This window comes from Zootoca vivipara, chromosome 8 (genome assembly GCF_963506605.1).
Source record: "Zootoca vivipara chromosome 8, rZooViv1.1, whole genome shotgun sequence".
Taxonomy (NCBI): Eukaryota; Metazoa; Chordata; class Lepidosauria; order Squamata; family Lacertidae; genus Zootoca; species Zootoca vivipara.
Genome location: NC_083283.1, coordinates 44,596,901 through 44,622,443, shown reverse-complemented (window position 1 = coordinate 44,622,443; position 25,543 = coordinate 44,596,901). Strand labels below are relative to the sequence as shown.

General features: G+C 40.8%; 1 protein-coding gene across 1 annotated transcript in view; it reads left to right on the top strand.

The window, feature by feature from the left end:
• The window catches only part of LAMA3 (laminin subunit alpha 3), a 135,838-nt gene that overhangs the window by 54,376 nt on the left and 55,919 nt on the right, over positions 1-25,543 (top strand). Inside the window, exons 25-41 of the mRNA XM_035125886.2 lie at positions 636-736; positions 823-976; positions 1,283-1,443; positions 2,270-2,378; positions 4,609-4,706; positions 5,890-6,046; positions 6,594-6,720; positions 6,814-6,953; positions 8,476-8,591; positions 8,876-9,087; positions 11,413-11,617; positions 12,733-12,877; positions 14,854-14,994; positions 16,211-16,375; positions 17,458-17,559; positions 18,754-18,837; positions 20,497-20,727. Coding sequence (XP_034981777.2) covers positions 636-736; positions 823-976; positions 1,283-1,443; positions 2,270-2,378; positions 4,609-4,706; positions 5,890-6,046; positions 6,594-6,720; positions 6,814-6,953; positions 8,476-8,591; positions 8,876-9,087; positions 11,413-11,617; positions 12,733-12,877; positions 14,854-14,994; positions 16,211-16,375; positions 17,458-17,559; positions 18,754-18,837; positions 20,497-20,727 — 2,448 coding nt within the window. The remainder of the gene's footprint in view (positions 1-635; positions 737-822; positions 977-1,282; positions 1,444-2,269; positions 2,379-4,608; positions 4,707-5,889; positions 6,047-6,593; positions 6,721-6,813; positions 6,954-8,475; positions 8,592-8,875; positions 9,088-11,412; positions 11,618-12,732; positions 12,878-14,853; positions 14,995-16,210; positions 16,376-17,457; positions 17,560-18,753; positions 18,838-20,496; positions 20,728-25,543) is intronic.

Below are 25,543 nucleotides of genomic sequence, written 5' to 3'. Positions count from 1 at the left end.
CTTTCAGTTCTATTGTCCAGGCCTGGGGTTAGTGTGAAATGATGCTGTCAGCAGCATGACTGTGGTCTGAGTGAGTATAGGATTTGGGACAAGTGTACCCCTCACATGTACAACTCTACCCTGTCCTTCCCCCCACCCCACTCCATTGGCATATAATTGCTGATGGAATGGTGCCACTAGCACACTGGAAGAGTTCCACTAGTCTTTCACCTCGGGTTCCCAGATGTTGTTGGACTACAATTCCCACCGTCACCAGCCAACGTTTATAGATATGGGAGTTGTAGTCCCAACAGCACTTAGGACTGAAGGTTGAAGAATATCATACAAATCCATTGGGCATGTGGCACCTTAGATCAAGATCCACTATTGTTTCCTGGCTTCTGCCACTTCTTAAAATCCCTCAGCTAGAAGATCTTGAGTACAGGAGTGTGCCCTTAGGGAGCAATCCTATACACATTTACATAGGAATAAGTCAAAATAACTGGGGGCTTATATCTGAATACTTGGGCTTGCACTGTTAATCTTCTGTGGAAACAGGAACCCACTCTGTTTCCAACTTATGCTGAAATTTTCACATAATCATTTTATATGTGCTTAATAAATACACTTATGTTAATCTTGTTTTGTCCTGTTAGGATTACCTGGTGCTCTTGCCTAGCGACTACTATGAAGCCCCCATCTTGCAGTTACCAGTTACAGAGGCTTGCACATATTCAGGACAGGCAGTAACAGATAGGTTAGTGCACCTGTTATATTACTGAGATCATTGCCTTGGGTTGTTTTATTTTATTTTAATGTTGTCTCTTCCTCCTTTTTAAAAAGTTGTTTACAGTTCGAGCACCTGCCACTGGACAGATTTTGCTGTGTGCTTGGTTCAGAAGTCAGAGTTTCCTTGCACAGAGGAGACTACAGGAACGTAGCTTCCCAACAGCCAACAGCCAAACATCCCGTAATGTCTCATATCACTGGTCAAGAGGTAAGATGGCTCTGTTTGTGTGCAAATCTGCCACCATATGTGTTGATTTCATACATTCTAGTTCCATGCATCCCCTGCATTATTACTGTGTGACTTACCTATGGGGCAATCATTCTGGGATGCAGGGTAAGGAGGCTTTTTCTGTAGGAAAGACTTTGGCGGGTTTGGGATTTGGCGTTCAGGAATTATGTGACTCCTTTTGCTTTCTTGCATGCTTGAGAAAAGCATTTCCTGGGACATGGATGGCATCCTCTGCAATCCTTATTTTGGTACTGTAGTAGTCAAATGTGGTTTGAATTTTCTTAGGTGGATCTGCAGATAAGGCTGACAGTTCCCCAAGTTGGCCGCTACGTCGTAGTCCTTGAGTATGTGAATGAACATGATCGAGTATACGTCGGCAATGTAAAGATTGACACCCCTGGGAATGTGATGGAGGCAAAAATCAATATATACAGCTGCAAATACAGGTGGGGAAATGTGGAAACTTAATTATCCATTTGGGTTGAATATCTGTTTTGTCTTCCTTTTTAAACTTGCTTACATATGCCTACTGTGTACTCATTCTGAATACTGTTTTAAAATCAATGGGAATTGAGCAGGGGAAGAGCCACAGCTCGGCAATAGGGCATGTGCTTTGCAGGTTCCTGGTGTCTCCTGGCAGAACTGGAAAAGACTCTTGCCTAAAATCCTAGAGGGCTGCTGCCAGTTATTGTTGACAATACTGAGCTGGATAGAAAAGTGGCCTGACTCATTAGAAGGCAAATTTCTATGTTATTGTGCTCTATGCTTGATCTAATGACAATGATATTATAGTGTATAGATTGGGCGGCGTGTGTGTGTCTGCATCTAAAGAAAACAGGGAGTCAAATACTAATGTAAATAGATTTTAAAACAATTTTCATTACCAGGCATCCCCAAACTTCGGCCCTCCAGATGTTTTGGACTACAATTCCCATCATCCCTGACCACTGGTCCTGTTAGCTAGGGATCATGGGAGTTGTAGGCCAAAACATCTGGAGGGCCGCAGTTTGGGGATGGATTAATCCATAGAGAGAACTTAATTCTTTAATTCCAAACATAATTCCCTGTTTTGGATTGTATTGATTATCCCGGATCATTCCCTATTTTCCAATCAACATGATTTAAAATAGCCAGATATAAATGGTGCAATCTTGATAAATAACTCACTGTTTCTTGCCTTTGGAGGAAATAAGCAAATGGTAGAAGAAGAATACTCTTTTGGGGTGGAAGAGTTCCAGTATGGTTTTTAACTACTTTTAAAATCTATTCTAGCTTTCTATGCCGCAGTGTTGTGCTTGATGAAATGCACCGAGTTGCAGTTTATGACCTTCTGGCTGATGCAAACTTCCATCTCAGGGCTTCAGCAATAGATTTTCTCCTAGTAAGTTTCTGTTCTGTGATATTTTTCCTGTCAGGTGGGCTACTTTGGAGTCTCTAATAAGGGATCTCTTGCCACCTGGCTCTCTTGGTATAAGTTACACTTGTGGACCCATTGCCAGGGAAAAAAGTGGGGTATAAATAAATTAATAACAATAACCACAATAGTAATCCATTATTACAGTGTCCTGCTAGTCACTGTGGTGCAAGCTTTCATCTATTTTGGTTTCAAATGATCACAGTGATTGTGCAGTTCCATAATAGACCTACCTCCAAAAAAATGTGTGCGTATGTGTCTTTTTCACCCTTCCCAACTGCAAAGCAAAGGGACTGGTTATGAAGATAGGTTTGTGACTAAATTGGTTTAAAAGTTTCATTATAAGATCTTTGCTGCCACCTTTTGGATACTTAAATATTTCCTCACTCATCCCCTTGTGCCTTCTGCTTTCAAAACAATGCATTGGCTAGCATGCATATGGAGAATGCTGGGATAAAAACCAGAATAGAATGCGGCTCCCTGGTGGTTGCATTCAGAAGGAGTTGAACTTCTGCTTGTTGTAAGGTACTGTGGACATTCATACTGAATACTCCTTTAAAAAAATAAATAGTGGCTGAATAGGGGAAGGGCCATGGCTCAGTAACAGAGCCCATACTTTGCATGCAAAAGGTTCCAGGTCCCTGGCATCTCCAGGCAGAGCTGGGAAATATACCTGCCTGTAACCTAGAGCAGGCATTTGGGACTACAATTCCCATCATCCCTGACCACTGGTCCTGTTAGCTAGGGATGATGGGAGTTTTAGTCCCAAAACATCTGGAGGGCCGAGTTTGGGGGTGCCTGCTATAGTCACTGCCAATCAGAGTTGACAGTACTAAGTTAGATGGACCAAGGGCCTGAAAGATTTGTATGTTCCTGTTAGTAAAGTTACCCAGAATTGGAAAGGAAGTGCACCCAGATCCTGTTGGCCAGGGGATTCCCCCACCTCACCCCTTTTTGTTTTTTATTTCTCTGGAGTTAATTTCTGGGCTCAGTGGTTAGTCAGTGAGATTGTTTTGCTGTTCTGTTTCTCGAAGCATTATTAGTTAGACATTTGGTTTATTTATTACTTGTTTGTTTTTAACCCTTTATGTACTTCTGTTTCATATGATAATCTCTCACAGCTTTACAAAGTTAGAAGCAATGTATAGAAAGTCACTTAATGAAATCCAGCTAAATAACAGAACGGAAAAAAATCATGGAATAAAATAGCAGCACAATAACTGAAAGATGAGCAGACAGTACAAAACACAGGGCAATAGTCGTTTGTTCTCAGGAATTCTCAAAGGCTTTCTTAGAAAGAAAATATTTTACCTGCCTCTGGGAAAGCAGCAAACAAAGTTCCACAGGATCTCTCACTTCCACAGGATTGGGGTTGTTACTATTCCCAAGGGAGGCTAATTTAAGTTCATCATAAGATGGATTCTGGAGCTATCAGAAGAGGTCAGCTTTTGTTTCTGAGCCTTTAGCTGCAGTCCTTGCATTGCATGCATTTATTCAACTTGTCTTAATGAGAGCCTGTGCAGGATACATGGATAGGATACATGTCCTTCTAATAGGTACACATTATGTGTTTTCAGACATTTATCTGAATTCATCAGGATTAGAATTGTGCTTATTCAAAAACAAGTTGAGGTTTACAGTGTGCCAAATTCTGGGATACAGTCCACATTTTGTAGTTGCACAAGAATACTATCAGCCTCGAATAAATGGAGTTGGAATGAATAATCTTACTGTGGTTGTGCAGTAAAAGTAGGCTGAATGCTTATTTTTTGCTTCTATTCTTAGTAAAGACCAATGAGCAGTTCAAGGCACTGCTGTGTGAGTCACTGTCAAAAGCGTACACTTCTAATCCCATATAATGGTAGAGTAGCAGCTCTTTGCCAACCACTTTGCCCTCATGGCTTCTCACAAATCCTTCTAATGAAGGCAAGAGATTGTAGAAGGCCCTGTGGTCATGGAAAGGGGTTTTCAGCTCTCTGTCTTCTCTTTCCTTGGCAGGGTCCTGTGGCTTACAAGCCTTCCATTCACAGGTCTCCACATACTGCACTGCATCTTTGTTAAACTGAATTGCTTGCTTCCTTTCTTTAACAGCACAAATGGTGTGCTGTTTTCACATATTGTAGCCGTCTTATTCACATGCTGCTCTTAGCTGGAAGAAGAAAATAACGGAACCTTCATTGTCGTCTTTGTTTCCTAGCATAAAGTTTGCCTTATTCCTCTGGAAGATTTTTCTATAGAGTACTTGGAACCTAAAGTATATTGCATTGCCACTTCTGGCCATTCAGCTGATCCAAGGTAAACTGCTTCCTTCCCTTTCGTTTCCATCAAGAGAAGGCTGAAGGTTCTCTCTGACCTGGGAATAACTGCACTACCCATCATACAGCAAGGCTGCCACTCTATGTATTCTGAAATAAGAATAATTTTATCTCAGTTGTGCTTTTCTTCTTAGCAGAGATATGCAAGGCTTTGCCCAGAGCTGTGCACACACTCTTGAGAAATTTGACTTGTCTGAATTATTTTAACTTCTTTGGAAACTCTGACAAATGTTCCATCTCAGGACATTTAAAACAGTCACACACCAGCATTTTGAATTGTTATGCCACAACAATGTACATTTCTGTGGGTTGTAAACATACCGCCCAACATGTCTCCGAGCACAATTCAAGGTGTTGGTGCTGACCTTTAAAGCCCTAAACGGCCTTGGTCCAGTATACCTGAAGGAGCATTTCCATCCCCATCATTCTGCCCAGACACTGAGGTCCAGTGTCGAGGGCCTTCTGGCAGTTCCCTCGCTGTGAGAAGCCAAGTTACAGGGAACCAGGCAGAGGGCCTTCTCAGTAGTGGCACCCACCCTGTGGAACGCCCTCCCACCAGATGTCAAAGAGAAAAACAATTACCAGACTTTTAGACGACATCTGAAGGCAGCCCTGTTTAGGGAAGCTTTTAATGTTTAACAGATTATTGTATTTTAATATTTTGTTGGAAGCCGCCCAGAGTGTCTGGGAAAACCCAGCCAGATGGGCGGGGTATAAATAATATATTATTATTAATAATTATTATTTTAAGTGCTAAAACTGGGATGTGCATCTTCTCACCCGTGCTTGTGCATGAGTCATGTAACCTGCGCAAGATAAAGGAGCCCCAAAGACATGGTTTCTTCTGGGTTGTGCTCTTGCACAACAGCTGACACCCCAAAACATGTATTTTGAAGCACTGTGCGAGATCGTGGCCACCCCAAAAGTGTTTTTGGGGTGAGATCTCTGCGCAAAATCACACCACCCAAAATGGCCGCCATGCTCTCATGGGGAAAAGTGGGGTGTCCCGGGTTTTCCGGGACACTTTACAGGTTATGTTGTAAATACAGTAATGTAAAAAGGCAACAAGCAAATTGAAAATGAAATGTATAGGCTTCACATTTATTTGAACTCACTTTTCTGTTTATATATGTATATGTTCTGATTCTGTTTCCCTTTTAAAGTGCTTCATGCCTCCCCTCGCAATATGAAATGCCTCCTTCAGCCGTGGTCTTGGATGCTCTGAGGGAAGTGCAAAGAAATGTGACATTCCAGGAGTCACTGAGTTCTCCTTTGCCATCTGCTCATACAGCTAATGGAGTAGTTTTGACTTCTTCACAGGTATTTAACATTTTGAATTAAATGTGGGTCATGGTCCAGCACAGACGTGGGTGTGTTTATGTCAATTGATTTGTATAAATTAATATCATCTGGCATGCAGCTGAACTCTTGCAGAACTGTAGGAGTTTCTCGTAAATGATTTACAATACGTTAGCCTCTTACAGAGCTTTTGCTCTGACATTAAATTCCACTACAGGTCTGGGCAAAAAGCTGGTGCAGAAAGAAAAAAAGTACGGGAGTTCTTGAAGTCACCAGCTGTGCCTCTCTTTTCCTCTAAGGACAGTCCCTACTGCAGTTTTCTAGGTCCAAGCAGCAATCTGAGAATTAGCAGGATGAGAATTCAAACAGGAGATTTCTAGCATTTTTTTAAAAAATTACAATCCTGTACATAAACTTAACATTCTTTTTTATATACAATACCTTCCCACACTTTCAGTTGTGCTAAGTTGAATAACCACTAGTGTGCAAAGATGGTGCTTGGATATTGCCACACTTTAACTACAAATAGGATGGAGCTCAAAACATCAAAACTTTTTTATGTTGACAGAACCAAATTACTCTGCATGGGAGAGTGACACATTTGGGCAGATATGTGTTTGTCATACAGTTTTACCAGCCGCAGGACCCAACATTTCCTGTACATGTGACTATAGATGGAGGACGACTCTGGTCAGGTGAGTTGGGTTTTACATGGGTTTAGATATTTTTAGCACGTTTTGAGTTTTCACAGTTTTCATTTTATTTTATTTTCCATTTGTCTGTTGTAGGGTCTTATAATGCTTCATTTTGTCCACATATTGCTGGATGCCGAGGTTTGGTGACGGCAGAAAATCAAATTGAACTTGACATCCCTCAGCACGATATCTCAGTCACTGTGAAAATTCCTAATGGAAAAATGCTTGTGTTGGTAGGGTTGGTTATATTCAAGACAATTATTATTATTATTATTATTATTATTATTATTATTATTATTATTATAAAAAATATAAATTTAACTAACTAGCTAACTAACTAACTAGAGTTATATTGTCACCTCAATTCAGGTCATTACAAAACAAATGCAAATGTAAACTCAATATAAAACAATGCAAACTTATTAAAAACTAAAAAATACATTTTAAATACAGTTTTGCTTTATTTTTTTAAACATAAGAGGAACAGGCCAGACCATAAGACATATGTTATTTAAATGGCCTGGGTGAACAAAAATATCTTCCCCTGGCACCAAAAAACCACAAAGATGGCATCAGGCAAACTTCAAAGGGATGGTTGTTCCATAACTGGGATACCACTACCAAAAATGCCATTTTCCTTGTGGTTCTGATAAGTACTTATGGGAGAAGGCAATCTTTCAGCGAACATTGTCTCAACCTATTTATCTCTGTAATGGTTAAACCAGTTCTTTAAATTAGGCTCAGAAACAGACTGGGAACCAGTGCATTTTACAACATACAGATGTAATATGATCAAACTGCCCAGTCAATAAATCTGTAGTCCTATTCCAGACTAATGGTGATTTTCTAACTTTTTAAAAACACAGCTCCACATGCTATATACGTTGTAATAGTTTAAATGGGAAGTTATCCAACGCATAGTCAACAGTGGTATAGCTATTTTTCAGTGAGTCATACAGGCAGCTGTTGCAGCTTTCTTTCAACCAGGGAAGATTCCTTTTATTTGGATAGAGATAGACAAATTACAATATTTTATGATTTAATAATTATAAAATGTTTTAGTGCTTATAACCATACATCCCCATTATGTTTGCTGAATGAGCTGGCTGTTTAGAATTACAGTATAATAAACAAACAAACCAACAATTATCCCCGCTCTAGTAACTTCCAGTCTACAGCTATCGGTGTAGGAAGGTCTGCTTCGGAGACGGCTTAGAAACAGCAGTTCAAAACATTGCCACTGTGGCACCAAATGAGATAAGATGTTGGGTTGGGAACACATTTCACCAAGTCTTTAAAGAGCTCCATTGGCTTTTGGTCTGTTTCTGAGCACAGTTCAAAGTGCTGCTTCTTACCTTTGAAACCCTCCACTTCTTGAGACCTCTGTATTTTGAGGGGATGTCTTTTCCCACATCCATCTGCTTCTACTATATCAAGCTCAGGAGCTCTCCTGAGTGCTACCACTATGTGGCTGCAGGTGGAAATGGAGAAGACTTTTTAGACTGTGACACCTCTGCTGTGATGTGTTTTATTTATTTCTCCTATTTTATTGGGTTTGATGGGCTGTTGTTAAGTTTCAAATGGAGGGTGGTATGCAAAATAAAGAAACTTTAAGGCCCTTGTTTTCTGGAGCACCCATCAGTGCAGTGCAAGTGTCGTTTGCATACACATTGCACTGAAATGAATGGAAATTGGAAACAGTGCTTGGATACTTAAGATTAAACATACCATTTCATTTCTTTATCATTTTTAAAGGAACGTGTCCTGGCTGTTCCAGCAGACAGCTACAGTTATAGACTTCTTCAGAAAGACACTGTGGACAAGTCATTTGATTTCATCTATCATTGTGGTGGGAACAGTTTTTACATTAAGTAAGTCAGCCTTATATTCCGCAACACCAAACACACCTGTTATTTATTATATAGTTACCAATTAGTTATTTAATTTATTTTACTCACGCTGTCTATGTAATGTTGCAGTGGGGAACCTGTAGTCCTCCAAATGTTGTTGGACTCCATCTCCCATCATCCCCGGCCAATGGTCAAGAATGATTTGAGTTGTAGTAGAACAACATCTGGAGGGCCACAGGTTGCCCTCCCTGGTGTTCATGGTGCTTTACAAATCACAGTTTACTTTTTTTCTTTTCTTTTAACAGTCCTGCCACTTCCTCAGAATTCTGTAGAACGTCTGCAAGGTCACTTGTAGCTGCCTACAATGATGGAGCACTGCCTTGTAATTGCCACAGAAATGGGGCCACCAGTCGCACTTGTGACCCTGTGGGAGGGCAGTGCAATTGCAGACAACACATCATTGGCCGCCAGTGTAGCAGGTGTCAAACAGGCTATTATGGATTTCCCTTTTGCAAACGTAAGGATGTCATTAATAACTGTTGGGAGAGGTCATGTGCTGCATTACACTTTTTTGGAATGTTGCCTGAAGAGTTTAAAGTTTCATTCTGTATTTCATTCCAGTTTTATTTCCCTTAAGTTTATAGCCTGTCCCATCAGTGATCATCCATATGCAGTTTTTTTTTTTAAAAAAAAGACCAAAGCAAATACTAATGCAGCTATTACATTTACCGATTCCACAAAAAGCCTTGGTTCCCTCTCTTTGTGGGTTTTGGAGAAATTATTATATTATATATACTTGCACTATTGGTGTTCAGATGAACTATTGGTGTTCAGGTGCACTATGTTTTAGCAAGATGTAAATAGGGACTGCTACAGCAGGAAGGTAAACGGCGTTTCCATGTGCTGCTCTGGTTCGCCAGAAGCGGCTTTGTCATGCTGGCCACATGACCTGGAAGCTGTACGCCAGCTCCCTCGGCCAATAATGTGAGATGAGCGCGCAACCCCAGAGTCCGTCATGACTGGACCTAATGGTCAGGGGTCCCTTTACCTTTACCTTTTTAAATGAGCCTAGTATCCTCTTGGACTTACATGTTCCCCAATTTCCTCTCCACGTAAGTGTTCGGAAGCTTTCTCCTCTGCTTTTTGTTAACCACAGTTTGTCTTGCTGCCCAGACCAACAAACTGTGGTTAACATTTAACTATGGTACTTTGCTGCCAACCTAGCAGTTCGAAAGCACATCAAAATGCAAGTAGATAAATAGGAACCGCTACAGCGGGAAGGTAAACGGTGTTTCCATGTGCTGCTCTGGTTTGCCAGAAGCGGCTCTGTCATGCTGGCCACATGACCTGGAAGCTATACGCCGGCTCCCTCGGCCAATAATGTGAGATGAGCGCGCAACCCCAGAGTCGGTCACGACTGGACCTAATGGTCAGGGGTCCCTTTACCTTTTTTATGGTACTTTAAAACCATGGTTTTTGAAGTTGACTTGTTTATGCTAGCCTTTGAGGAGACTAGGCTCATTTATGTTTTGCTATTCAATAGTGTAACATGACATCCAAGTGCATCTGTAGTAATATCAACATTATTTCTGTTAATAGTTTTATACTGCCTTTTTGTAAACCAGTCAAGACAGTTTACAACGAAGCAGAACAATAAAACAACAGTATCATAAAAGCATAAAAGCAACAACAACAAAAACCGTTTATTGTGAATACCATGCCTCTATCAACACAACAATAATTAAAAATGTTAATTATAAGCATAAAAGCGATAAAGCATAACTAACAGCATTACACGCAGTAGTAGGAGCACTAATACTGATTTAAAAGGCCAGTTGAAAAGATATGTCTTGACACGTTTTCTAAAATGGAGAGAGACTGGGTACTGATCTCCGCTCTGAAAGGAGTGCATGCCACAATCTGCACTTACTCAATGTCTGCTCCTAAGCAACAAACATGCACTTTCAAGATGTCTGTCCCCAAAGAAAGCCATTATGTGTATGGTCTCAAATAGTGGTTTATCATATAGCTGTAACTGTTATGTGGCGTCCTGTCTTCTCACCATTTCCCCTTATTTCTGGTTTAAGTTGTAAGTCCCATGCTGGCATAAAGCTGGTTTAGAGATGGGGCTTCAAAGGAGAGCTGTGGAAAACACACTGGGCAGATCTCAGTAGAGAGAAAGAGGTAGAGGGCAGTGCAGCAGTGCTGGTCTCTGCAGTTTTGAGGTCCAGGTCTGTGTACAGCTGCAAGTCTTTCTCGTAATCTGGGGAACCGGGTTCGTGTCTCCGCTCCTCCACATGCAGCTGCTGGGTGACCTTGGGCTAGTCACGCTTCTCTGAAGTCTCTCAGCCCCACTCACCTCACAGAGTGTTTGTTGTGGGGGAGGAAGGGAAAGGAGAATGTTAGCCGCTTTGAGACTCCTTAGGGTAGTGATAAAGTGGGATATCAAATCCAAACTCCTCCTCTTCTTCTTCCGCCTAAAAAACCCCTGGCAGCAGAATTACACCTTCATGTTCTTCCCAGTACTTGATGAGATATTTGAGATGTTGTCTTTTTCTAATTGTTTTTTATTGTGATTTTTGTGTTTGTTATTTAAAAACCTAATTAGAAAGTATGACGGAAAAACCTAGCACTTGTCCTAAATAACTACTTCCTGTAGCATATGTATGTTTTTTATTAACTTTTTAAACTATTTTAAGACCATTATAAGACACACTAAAGTTGGTATGAGGCAAAATAAGCAATAGTGGATTTAAAAAAAAACTTCTATTCAAATTTAGATGAACTTGCATATACTGGTATACAACATTACTCATGTGTTAAATGGTCCTCTCAATCCCAGCATGCAGCTGCGGGCGGCGACTTTGTGATGACATCACTGGAAAGTGTCTTTGTCCCCCTCAAACCGTTAAGCCCAGATGTGAAGTGTGTGTGAGGCAGCACTTTGGCTATCATCCCCTCACTGGCTGTGAGGGCTGCAATTGCTCAAGGAAAGGCATTATTAATCCGGGAAATGCTGAATGTGATAAAATTTCTGGGCAGTGCAGGTAAGTCCATATTATCAGGCTACAGTTTAAACTTCCACGTTTGGGGGGGGATGCAAGGGAGAGAAATGGGGTGGGAGAAGAAACCCTTTTCCTCGAAACAGTCATCTTTGCAGTGTTAATTAATGTCTGAAAAGTGGAATGCCTAGGAGCTTTAGTGGGTGCTAAGAGGTTGGTTTACTCTGAGAAACAATTGTGGGAGACAGTATGCTTTATTATTGGTGTGTGCGTCTATTATTTATATAAAATATCTATGTCCCTCCCAATAGCCAAGGTTCCCTGGCCTGCATTACATTATGTTATGAAATAATAAGTGTTTTGAACTTCCCACATATGAATCAAATTTGGCAATTGGCCTAAATCATTTATGGTGGTGATTGAGTGTGTTTGGGAAGAAAGACGCTACCACCACCAAGCATCAGCTGAGGAAACAGGGGAACCTGTGCCTCTTATCTGTGGACCTAACCAGAAGAGAATGGGATGGGGGCTGCTGTGTTAGCGCCATACAGACATGTGACTTCTGAACGGCATACACTTTGGGCTGGTCAGCAGACACATGTCTGCTGGCCACAGAGCTACTATCTTTCCACAGCTTCAGATCTATGCAGTGCACCAAAGCTCAAAGTCCCAATTTAGTGTGCAAATTTGCTTTTATTATCAAGATGTGTGGATATCGCACTTCAACACTGTGCATATTGTGCCTCACCTGTGTGCAGTGTTCTTATCTTACTTGCCTTATGTATACTTCAGCAGAGCTTTGAACCTTGTTTAGTCCTTCAGGCTAATCTGTTATTCAGATATTTTAAAAATGCCATTGGTGTATACCACTGTGAGAGAAAGCAATGAGTTTAATAATGAAGTCTTTATTTGAAGAACGGCATTCAGTTATAGCTGACATTTCTAAATGTTTGTTCCAGCATGTCCGTCTTTGATGCCTGAATTATATCTAAGAAACACTGGTATTTTATGACATCACGGTGTGATATTTATTTGCTAATGGAAAACTACTGTATACACTGATTTTAATACTGTTATATAGAGACTCTTTCATTGGCTCACTGAGTTTCCAAAAAAGCAAACCTTTTTCAGAAATGGTTTTTTTTGTTTTGTTACGGAAGATGCCGCATAGGAATAACTGGTCGACGGTGCGATCGATGTGCTTCTGGTTCCTATGGTTTTCCAAACTGCAAACCCTGTGAATGTAACAGAGAAGGAACAGAGCCAGATGTTTGTCATCCACAGACAGGAGTTTGCCTCTGTAAGGTCAGGTGCTTTTGCATTCAAAATTGGTGTGACTGTAATTGCCAGGAGTTTGTCCTTCCTTAGTTCACTAGTGATGATTACCGTTCCCATGATTTCTTAAGGAATAATAAAATTATTAATTAGCTGTATAGCGTTTTCCATGTCTGAATTACCATAATATGAAACCAATGGTAATTCTTAAATGGAACTAACACTTGCGAGCTTCCTAAGGAAACATTTGTTAATACAACACCTTGGTTTGCAATCAAGCCTTGGAGGGAAACGTAGCAACAGTGCTGTTCCTCAAGTGTCTGTTTCACCATTTGTCCCTTATTTCAGAGGGAAGCAAATTCACCTCCCGCTGAAATCAATAGAAACACTTCAACTGGATTCTGTTATTATACAGATTGGTCAAGAGGAACCCTTGTGCAACCCCCCCCCCCTCCTTAAATACTCTCTACTGCCAGTAGTGCAAATGGTGCTAGGAAAACCCACTTCCGTTGTCCTGGGGATATGTACACTGTGTACACTGCTCCAATATCTCGTGTGCACTGCTTAGCACATTTCTAGGACTCTGGTTAACTAGTGCTGGTGGAATGTTGCTAACTTCACTCCAGCTGCCCACTTCACTACTGATCATCTAGTAATGGGCTCAGTGAATGTAGCAGTGGATTTGTGGGAGTTACTCGGTTGTGATCCCACTAATTCAGCTTCTGGCTTATAGTATCATAGAATTTGGGGGCTGGAAGTGGAGCCTGAGGATCATCTAGTCCAACCCCTGCAGTTCAGGAATATGCACATGGTCCAGTATATAAACTTGATGTACGAACCGTTCATTGCCAACCTTTAATAATGCTCCCAAACAATCATTTCCAAGAGTAAGTACAAGTGCAGCTGCTAACTTTTAACAATGCCTTGAGTTTCAATTCTCTTTTTCTAGGATGATTAATTTAGTTGTTCTTATCAGCTGCACATGACATTTATTTGGTATTATTGTAATTCTCTGACATGCTGACTATCACACATATAGTTGGGCTCAGTCTTTAAACGCAGAATGATTGTATGTTGATCTTTGCAAATTCCAAAACAAAACTCTTGGACTAAGGTTCAAATCAGAACATTAGTTGGTTATTCACCAGCTTTTACAGTTCCTGAGTGTTCTGACACATTGTTGTTCTTGGGTCAAAGATATCCAAGTGCATTTTAAAAATGCATATTTTGCAAATTTCTGTGCAGAGCTCTAAAATAAAAATAAAATGCAGATCAATGTAGAAATGCAACAGAACAGACTTATGGGTGAACACATGAAATAGCGACAAGGACCAGAAATAGATGGATTTTCTCATCTCTGCTTCCAACCAGGCGTGTCCAACAGGTAGATCGTGATGTCTGCGGTAGATCACTGGTAGATCATTGGCTCCCCCCAAAGAAGCTGAACAACTGTGGCTCCCCTTAAAAAAGCTCAACATTTTATCTCCTCCCTGAAAAAACTCAACAACTTTGACCCCAACCCCCCCCCATGGGCCTTCCTACTTCCTAAAAAAAAGGGGGGGGTAGATCACTGCCAGTTTTTAACTCTGTGAGTAGATCATAGTCTCTTGGGAGTTAGCCACCCCTGAACTAGATCAAGAGCCTCACAATATCGTGTGTGTTCAGTGTGAATCAGTCCACAACTGACAGTAGTCAAAATGTGTGGCAATCATCCACAAAAAAAGGTTTGTTTGGAAGCACCTTAATTTTAATGCACACAGGCATAGTATTGGCGGAGCTGCTTGTTATGCACTCAAAAGAGCGAAAGCATATGCGTGTCATTTGCTTGAAACTCCTTTCAGAAGGAGGCAACCTCATTTGCATTTGTGCTACTGTGTACTGAAAATCAAGGCGATGAAACAATGTTATGTATTATTTTGTATGTATTTTACAGCTTTTTTCATGTGTATATTACTGCAGGAGCTTTATGTGGAAACATTTAATGACTTATTGCAACTGACTTATAGGAGAATGTTGAAGGTATTCAGTGTGACATGTGCCGCTCTGGGTCGTTTTATTTGGACTCTGCTAACCCGAAGGGTTGCACCAACTGCTTTTGTTTCGGAGCAACCAATGTTTGTCGCAGCACAAATAAACGTAGGGTTAAGGTATGTTTGCTGTAAGTTATTCTTTTTTCAATCACTATTTTAAGGGTGCAACTAGCAGGAGATCTGATTGGATTTCCTGTTTGCTTAAATTCAAAGTAGCTGTGGCATGAGGAAATTAGATTGGGCTTCGGTGCCATGAAGAATTTACACACTTCACTTTCCCCAGTCTAAATAGCTCTCTGCCTGAAGGTGCTGCTTGACCTGCAGGGAAAAAATTATAGGTGCGCTGCTTCTAACCTCTTCCTTAAAATGAATGATCCAATCATGGATCAAGTCTCGTCTAGTTTTGTGGCCTAAAATTAAAGACTTATTCCAATTTTAGTCTTACCTTGGTTCTCGAATGCCTTGTAACTCAAATGTTTTGGCTCCCGAATGCCGCAAAACCAGAAGTAAGTGTTCTGGTTTGCAAACTTTTTTTGGAAGCCGAACGTCTGACGCAGCTTACGTGGCTTCCAATTGAGTGCAGGAAGCTCCTGTAGCCAATCGGAAGCAACACCTTGGTTTTCAAACATTTTCGGAAGTCGAATGGACTTCCGGAATGGATTCCATTTGAGAAACAAGGTATAATTGTATTAGAGTCACTGTTTTTATGTCTGAAGTTGGGGGTGTGGCTTTGTATATACATGTGTTATTCAGATGTATTATTCCCCTCCCCTTTAGGCCATTGTAATTTCTTAGAACAGTTAGGGCTAATTGAGGCTGCTGTTGAGTTTGTGAGTTTTTTCTTCAGCCTTTGGCTGACTGTTGATTGCAGAAGAGAGTCTGACTTGCTTATTCACTGTGAACAGAAGTGATAAGCTTTGCACATCACTATAACACACAGGCTATGTGTTCCACTCACCGTAGCAATCCCTGTGACAAGCCTCTCACCCCTCCAGACACATAGTTTGTCAGCACTTGTGAAATGGGTGGCTTCCCAGTTCCCATCTCTTGTTGTAGTGGGGCTGCAGAAGGGTTTCTATATTGTGATGTGGCTGGTGGGTGTGTAGAACCTCAGCCCACTGAATGTAATAAATTGCCTGAGAAGGTTTGTGGTGTCACACAAAACCAGCAGCTGTTGCTCATGGCAAAGAGTTGGGAAAACTTCTCACATGAGGGAAAACAAAACATTTCCGCCAGAAAACTGGTAGTCACGCACATTAACTCTATTGCTCTGGGGAAACTGTGTTCAGTATAGAAACTTCTCTTACTGTCTTATTGTCTGTTTCACTCTTAGTTTGTTGATATGAGGAGCTGGCACCTAGAAGCTGTGGATAATGGCATGAGCATCCCTGTAACTTTCAATCCAGGCAGCAACAGTGTCGTTGCTGATGTTCAAGAACTGCCTCCCTCCGTGCACAATTTATACTGGGTAGCACCACCATCTTACTTGGGAGAAAAGGTACATGACCCTCAAAGCTGTTTTCAGAACAGTGTTACCATCCAAGGTCAATAGTAGGGCTGGGTGATATATTGATATACTGTCCAAAACTGGTTTGAAGTCCCTATTGTGATATTGGTGTCATAATTTTTGACCTGGCATTATATCACAAGGCATGATGTGTGTTAGGGCTGGGTGAATGAATGAATGAATGAATGAATGATGATGATGATGATGATGATAATAATAATAATAATAATAATAATAATAATAATTTATTTATACCCCGCCCATCTGGCTGAATCCATTTATTTTGCTCACTGACTAGAGTGCAACATATACAACAACAGAGAGCGTACAAACATAAATAGATTAAAATTAAGCTTGTCTCCTTAATTTTATAGCAGCATCACATAATTTAGCCACTTTTAAGATACAGTAATCTCTGGTTCCCTGTCCTCTGTTAAGTATTTTAAGTAATAATCATCAGTTCTGCTTGGGGTTTGCTGCATGATTGGAGTAATAAATAATAGCATGTCTAACCTTGTAGTACTGACAATATAGCAGGGCATGAGTAGCATTTTCAACTTCCTTCAAACCACATAGGCATGTTTGCTCTGAATGGTTTGCCTTCAAACCTGCCCTGCAATAATGCTGCTTGAAGGCCATTAAATCTGGCAAGGGTCAAAGCTCTTCTAAATTTGGGTATTTCTGTTTTGGATGAATACCTTGCTGGAGTAAACCCCCTCCCATTATATTTAATTTCTGGATACCTTGTCATTTCACTCGTGTGTCCTAGCAGCTCAACATTCCATATTCGCTGCTTGATTGTCCTAGTCCTAGGTTAGAATTGCAGCCTTAGTCACTTTTGAGCAGCTAGCAACTTGCTATGCCTGTAAATGCCTTCTAAAGATGCATGTTTCAGAATACATTACCCCTTTCCTGATCCGCCTGCTTCTGCACCTCCGTTAATCCTGTGTTGGTAGCACTGGAAATGTTCTTGCAAGGGTCAAGGTTCTGAGATAAGTGTGCTCTGAATACTTAGAAACCATGTCATAAGCTCTCATAATAATTCTCATCATCTCTTTAAATATGTCGTTCAGCTTTCTTCATATGGCGGCTACTTGAGCTATCAAGTCAAATCCTTTGGCTTGCCTAGCGAAGGCATGACTCTACTGGAAAAAAGGCCCGATGTGCAGCTTACTGTAAGTGAAAGTTGCCTGTGAAATCAAGAGTCTTCCTGTTAAAACCATTTTAAGGGTTGTTCTGCTTTGTTCAGGTGACATTTTCTCCTCTCCTGCTTCTCCCTCCCCCTCTCCTGCTGCTCTTTATACAGCCGCTGTTGGGAGAGGCGAAAGCCTGAAATGTGTTTATTTGAATGTGCCATCTTTATGACCACTTGAGAACAAATATGCTAGAAAGATGGTTTTAGCTTCAGCTGCAAGGAACTGGAAGATCACACATTAAAATAAACCTGGGATTTCCTGGTTTTGGTATTTACTGTCTCTTGGAAGAAAAAGTTGAGGCCAATTGAGAATGAACTGTGTAAGCTTAAAGCCTGCTCCTAAACTTTCCCCAAGAACCATCCTGGCCTGAATAGAGTTTTTTTTTACACTGTTTCTATTTTACAGCATTCTAAAATGATGCAATAAGCTAGCCAATCGTTTATGAGATACCATACTGTACTTCCAGGGTGGGGAACTCATACAAATGCAGCTCTCTAGGGGTTTACCTTTTGCTCTCTAGGCACAGGTCTGCTCTTTAAAGCATCATGTCTGAGTGCTTCTTCTTTTCTTTTCTTTTCTTTTCTTTTTTTGCCTCACCATTTCCCCCAGGAAAGCCTGCTCTTTAATGCTGAATTGGAACAAAGAGCAATTCAGGTTTCCCACAGATTGCCATTTGCTCCGATTCAGTGGTAGGAAGCAGATTTTTCCATTGGGCCAAAAAAAACAAAAAACGCTCAGACATGTAACTTTAAAGCACAGACCTGTGTCTATAAACATGGCACAAAAGGAAGTCTGGATGAGCCCTGGGTCTCTCTAGCTGACCCTTGGGACTCTCCTCAGGCCACAAACCCTGGCTGGAATGTGTCCCTGAACTCTAATCATTCTTCCTGATTGCCTGGATGAAAGGTAGAGAGGAATGGGTGTAGAAACTAGACTGCTGTACAAAAGCAAACTTGGCATTTGTTCCTTCACTCAGTTTTGCCTCTGGCAATGCCACCCTCAGCCTGAAAAAGGTCCGTCCCCCCCCACTATACTTTAATGTTAACTACATTTCTTTTTGTTGAGATCTAATAACAACCGAAATACCTCTGAACTAACGCAGTTCTGTAAAGCATGCTAATTCTGCACATTGAATATTATACTGATGTTTGGAATGGTAATGTTTTTGCACAGGGCCACCAAATGAAAATAATCTATGTGGATCCTAACAATCCTTTGCCTGACAAACAGTATTATGGATCAGTTCGGCTACTTGAGGTAAGAATCATGGAAGTTCCCTTTCATAAATCACTAGCTGACATTTCTGCTTATTTTATAGCACAGCATCAGAAACAGTCTCACTTCAAAGTACACTTTAAAGTCTGCGATTTTTAATACTCTTATGAGCAGGTAAAGCCCACACTGAACAAAATTTGCTTAGGAGTAACCATGCATAGGATTGTTCTGTAAACAATTGTTTCCTTCCTGTTGTAAATATTTGAAAATGAACAAATGTGAAGAAACCGTGTTGCAAGTATATTCTAATCTGGAACTCAAACCATACAACAAAGAGAATATCACTATGCATGTCAGGTGAAGCCTAGTTTCCTTGCCTCTTGGTCAATAAGGAACTGAGAATGTGAAGCATAAATGGTATATATATGAAGTTGCTGTATACTGAGTTAGATGGTACGATTGGTGCCTACTTGAAGCATAGATTTATGAGGGCGTCATACAGGCACTGGGGCCTCTCCATAATCTGGACTGCAATGGGGTCAAAGTAATGTGTGGGTTACAGTTGTTATTAATGCTAAGGTTCATTAGTTGTGGAAAGTGAGTTGTTTTTTGCTGTATATTTTCCTAACTTTTCCTTCGTATGAGACTCCGGTGACTGTTGAGCTTGGGGAGTCTGTATACTGTACTGGAGATGGTACAACCCACTTCCCAGAAATACTTCTCCAGTATTTTCTCTCTCTCTCAACTAAATTAAATACTTCCTGTTGTGCTGCACCTGGACTTCTCGCAGCCCAAGGAAGCATAACACTTTTGAAAAGCCAAACTCTGAAAAGGGCTTCAGATTATTCTGTTTTGTACCTCATTCTTGTCCAGAAATAGTGTCATTATTTACAGTGAAACAGCTGCTTGTTCCCGCTGTCTCAAAGTCGAGTTGGGTTCTTGTCAGGCTCATGCCTGAACTTGAAAAATAAAGGTACTTTTGAGTTATATTCTGCCTTCAATTGCATATGTGCTTGCAAATGGTTTGAGGCCATTCCAAACAAATCACATTTTGATGCATGAGGTTTCCTCTCAGGCATTCGTAGTCCAACCTAAAACAAACTCTGTCAATGAAGTGTGGATGGATGAGTGTATTTCCGTCCCCATGTCAGTTTCACATGATATTTAAATATATATTTTTGAATGCATTTTCTCATAGAATGGCACATTTATGAATATATTTTCTCTCAAGTGTGGATTTCGAAATGTATTTTATTACAATGACTGCATATATGCGATTTAGTATGTTTTGTTTTTTTCAAAATTGGCACCTATTCATTGTTACTAATGAAACAGGAAATTTTCTGTGGAATAATTAAGCACTGGGAATTTTTTGCACAGCCCCGTGTCAAGTGAAACCTTTTGTTCCTGTCCTAGTTGACTTTGTATGTTATTACTATAATCTGCCCTTATATGTCTACTTCTGAGGCCGACCCTCATTTATTTTATTTTACTTTACTTTAGATTGTCTCTTGCTTGGGTTTTCATTCTGCTAGTGTCCTTTTCCCTTAGGCTACCAGCACCCATTGTTTCTTATAAGGCATGAACCTGTTTTATTATTATGTTTAATCTATATCCCTTTGCATGTGCAGCAGTATTTTTACACTGAGTAGATTGCTAATTAAACTTTCTCCTAACTTTAATTATATATTGAATGTGCAGGGAAACTTCAGACATGCAAGCAGCAATAGCTTGGTATCTCGAGAGGAACTGATGATGGTCCTGTCTAGACTGGATGGATTACAAATCAGAGGACTTTACTTCACAGAATCTCAGCGGTTAACCTTGGGCGAGGTCGGTCTGGAAGAAGCCTCCAATGCAGGAAATGGCATGGTTGCTTTTGATATAGAGACATGCTCCTGCCCTCCTGAATATATGGGTGATTCATGTCAGGTAGGAAATTGTCTTTGTTTCTGCTCTGCATCATTCATGACACATGATAACAGTATTATTTTAGCTATAGCAACAAGAGAGTCTTATTCATTCATTCTTACTGATTGCCTTAAAAGCGCAGGAGAGACGTGTTTCTGAGCAGTTATGTTCGTTGGGACATTCCATCTTCACAGTGTAGTCCTCTTGTAGAAGTTGTACAGTACTTAATTCAAAAAATATATTTATGGAGTTTTATAATTTATGGATTTCATTTTAATTCATTTGTGTGAACAAAAAACTTCAAACATCCAAATGACAAAAATAGAACCAATAAAATGCAACTCCGTTTCTAAAGATGTGTGAAGCATAATATTTCGGCATTTCTTTAGGTGAATACAAAAAAGTCAGGCTGTGGGGTTTTGGGGGGAAGGGGAGGGAAGGAATGGATTCACACATATCCTGAGCCAAGTAGCTAGTTCCTCAGTTGCCAATCAGCAGGAGTAGTCATCCAGTAGATATCTCCCACTTTGCCAAGACATCATTGCCACCAGAAATTCCTCTGATCACTATTCTTCCATATGACAATAATGCTGTGTTACAGGTAAATTCAGAGTTGTTCAGAAGTAAAGGAGAGAAAAAATTGCCTAGTACTTAAATTTTTAATCTGAAAATCTGGGTTTGACTGGTTTGATCCTACATACAGGGTGGCCTGGGAGCCTGAACCTATCCTCAAACAACATTTTCATGCCTCCCAGAAACCCACTGATATTGGCAGCAGTGGGAAGGAGGAGGAGGAGGAGGAATTGGAAGTAAGGAGAAATATGAAGAAAGCAAACATGGTTTTGGAGATTGATTATTTGATGAAGGGGAAGGGGCTGATAAATGATCTTCAGGTATTTTGGTTCTCTGCATATGCTTTTGCTCCTGGGGGTGACCAAAGGCCTGTACCTGGATATCTGCACAGGAGAATGCGTTTTGACAGCTGCCATTTGTCATGGGAGAAAAGTTGTACCTACTAAGCTTCTGTCTTCTTCTGTGTTTTACTACCTCTAATAATGCTACTTGTTTGGTGACACTTCATTGATATGTTCATTGTGGCTTTTCCAAGTAAATGCGCTTGGATTGATGTAGAAGTCTATCAATTTTATTCTCAGGTTACAATAAGAACATAAAGCTTGCTTGTCATTTTTAAAAATACTTTCAGAGGCTAAAAAAAATACACTTCACAGTCTGTTATATGAAAAATGCAATCGATCAGCATGCCAAGGCTTGCATTTAATACATTAAGTAAACTCTTCTCATTCCTATTCCTACTCTCAATGCACAAAAATGCCTCTTTTGCTCCCTTTTCCTAGACTGATTAAAACATTAAAAAATTCATTTCAGCAGCACCTTAAAGACCAACTAAGTTTTTTTATTTTGGTAAGTTTTTTTTAATTTTTGATTAAAACATGTAGCCCAAAGGAAGGTATAGAACTAAAGTACTCCATAAAATAGCTCACACACCCTGCATGTTTCCACAGAATTACTCAGCCTGTGATTTGCAGTTCTAATCGTCTAGTGCTGTCTGACTGTCTTAGGCAGGGAAAAGGTGATGCCTGCCACACCTTAATGCAGATATACGCTCATTTGCAGGGATTAGAAAGCAGTTCGTTAACCTCAGGAACTGCTATGTGTTGCACAACCTGACTCATGTATGAAGTTTTAAAGGAGGGGCATATCACAGCACACAGACTGAGTCAGAGGAGCTGAACAATAAGAGGGTAGTATAAGAAAAGGGCTGCATAGCAAAAAGAGCCTCCTTGCATGTGAGCAGCAAAGCCTTAAGCTAAGTAAAATGACGGCCGGAATGCAGAGGCCAGGCAACATTGGATGGCTGGTGTTGTGCATAGGCCTGAGGCACTGTTTGGTGCATGCTACACAACACAGGATAGCATTCCCTTATCTTCGTGGCGGAGGGCAGCAGCAGCAGCAAAATCACTGGGATTTTAAACCAAGACAGGTAACGTGTGTTCTCTCTTCCCCCCTCCCCCTGCTTTAAGGTGGGTTTTTTGGGTTTTTTGCTTTTTATAGCCCTGACATAAAAGTGCATTATGCAGTAGTGAAAACAACAACAACAAGCTGATCTCTTTATATTCTGGTGTATAAGACGACTGGGCGTATAAGACGACCCCCAACTTTTCCAGTTAAAATATAGAGTTTGGGATATACTCGCCGTATAAGAAATACGACGTGGCTTATAAGACGACCCCCGACTTTTGAGAAGATTTTCCTGGGTTAAAAAGTAGTCTTATACGCAGGAATAGACAGTACTGTATATTGTTCCTGTAACAAACAGAATACCTGTTACAAAATGTTGCTGTTTGAGTTGTTAGCTGGGCAGTTTGTTAACCATTTATACTAGACTCTACTGGTGTACAAGGTCATAGAATGGTTAGCCAGGCTGTTTCTATTCTTTTTTTCAAGATTGCAGTCCTTGTTTCAAACAAAAAACTTAATGCGCATTCACTTTTACTGTGGCTTTGAAATGTTGACTGCCAGAGTGGTAATGCCATGTGGCCAACAGAATATTTGCTCCCCATCCATTTGAACAATATGGACAAATATGCATCTACAACCATTCACATAGACCTGTTAATTTGCAATGTGATTTATAATCCTCATTTTGTTTGTCCTCACAATAAACAGGTGAGGTAACTCGTTATTTTTTTCACACATAGGGACCTTTGCCCAGCTCTAAACAATGAATTCATGAGAGAGATAGGACTTTAAGACAAGTTTCCCAGAACCATGCCTAAGGGCTAAAACTGCACATGACAATTCATTTCATTGTTTGTCCTTGATTGCTTTCTTTCTTTTACACACTGGGGCAGAGGGAGGAAGCAATCTGGATCAGGACCCTAGCATGGGATGGGGATTGATCCTTTGCTAATACTTTGTCCTCTGCAGTCTCAGCCAGGAATAAGGTCTCATGGTACAAGAAATGAATAGAAACATGAAGCAGCTCCACACGATTGGGAAGTCTGAATGCGCAAGGTCTCCTATCACATGGAGCACCTAGGGATGTACATGCCCCTTTCAGACCTCAAAATCTATGTACTGTATGGAGGAAAAGGACATGCTTTATTTGAACAGGACATGGCTTTTTGACAACTGTGTCTCTTTTCTTTTAAAAAAATATATTATCCTGCTCCCCAAAATTCTGTCAGTTAACATTGATTGCGGAAGAGCAGCTTTGCCTCTTAAATACTTCTAGTTGATGAACATTCTTTTCATGCTTCACTTGTCTTTGGGACAAGCCTGTACGTACAAATTGTGCTTCATATTAAAGAATGCTTCTCATTGCTTAAACATAGTTTCATATACCCTCAGGTGAGGAAATCAGGATGAGGTTATATTACAGCAAGTAGTTTTGAAAATTAAACTTTAATTTGGGTAAAACGCTAATGAACAAACACAGTTCTACAGAAACCTATGGATCTAGAACAAAAAAACCTTTATGTGTATTTTAAATACTTTACTAAACTGGACTTATTCTGGAAACATTCTTTACAGAATATGAAATATGTCCAGCCAAAACAGCCTTCAGGGGTTTAGATTGAGAGAATCCTTCTTGACAGATCTCAGAGCACTGATATATACAGCTACTTTTCAAAATGGTTGGGCAGTTCGTGGACTTTGGACATGGTTGACATTGACCGCATTTGATCATATCTCAGTATGACAAGTTATGAAGGAGCCTTTTGGCCCAACACAGAGACCCTTGGCTCACCCCTTCGTGAAAGCAAGCAAACAAGCCGAGAAGTCTTCCATTAAGTATAGTTTCCTGCAACGTCCAAACTGAAAAACTATGGCCACATGTCTTGTGTGACAAATTGAAGCACTTTTAAAATGTTTATTTCTGCCCGGCTGGCAAAGAGTTAACCCACCTCCAGCCTGACTGGCATAGAACTCTGATGGGGGCGGGACTGTGCCCGGTTTGAAAGGAGGGAGAGTCGGTTTAGTCAGTGAGGAGGGAGAGGGAGGAAGGTGTGGTGTGATGTTATGTGGTGGCTTGTATGAAGACAGTGAAGAGGCTAGGAAAACTTTAGTTAAATGTTTGACTGAGTTTATTTTGTACAACTGGAACAAAGCTAATTAATAAATGACACGTTAAAGAATCACTTATGTTTTTAACACAATAAAACTTCATCTCTGTTTTTGCCAACAAGAGGTCCGTCTGTATTTTTCCAGCGAGGTACCAGGACTCACAGCCGTGGTGACTCAAGAGAGGGCAAAACTCACCTCAGGCAGGGAGGTGGTGGTTTGTGTCCTGAAGTTACACGGAGGAGGCTAAGAAGGGTAACCTGAGGTGCCAAGAAGTTGCCAGAGTGCATAGGGCAAACTTCTACGGTGGGGGGAATCCAACTGAGGGAGACCCTTTACTGGAGGCAAGAGGTTATTCCTGGGGGACAGCCTAGAGTTTCTTAAGGTACCAGGCCACGTAGGCTGGAAGGCTCTCCTTACTTAGAAACCCATTAGGAAAAGGGGTTTATTTTTGAGGCGGCAGGAGAAGAGGGTGGGTGTTTTCCCCTCTGGATTCCTGTGTCGCAGTGATAGTAAGGTAGAGTGGGACCCGGGTCGTCACATTTTTGGTGGCAGCGTCGTGATCGAAATTCAAAGCTCACGCGCCTAGTTTGGTTTGAGTCTGTCAGGATTTTCCTGTGAGGAAAATGACTCACGTAAGAAAACCCAGAGAGGCAAAAGGAGATGAAAGAATGGAAGGGGCTGAGGGAAGCCCAGGTTCTGAGGTGGAACTGATGAAACTACGAATTGAGATGGCCCGAATTGAAGCTGA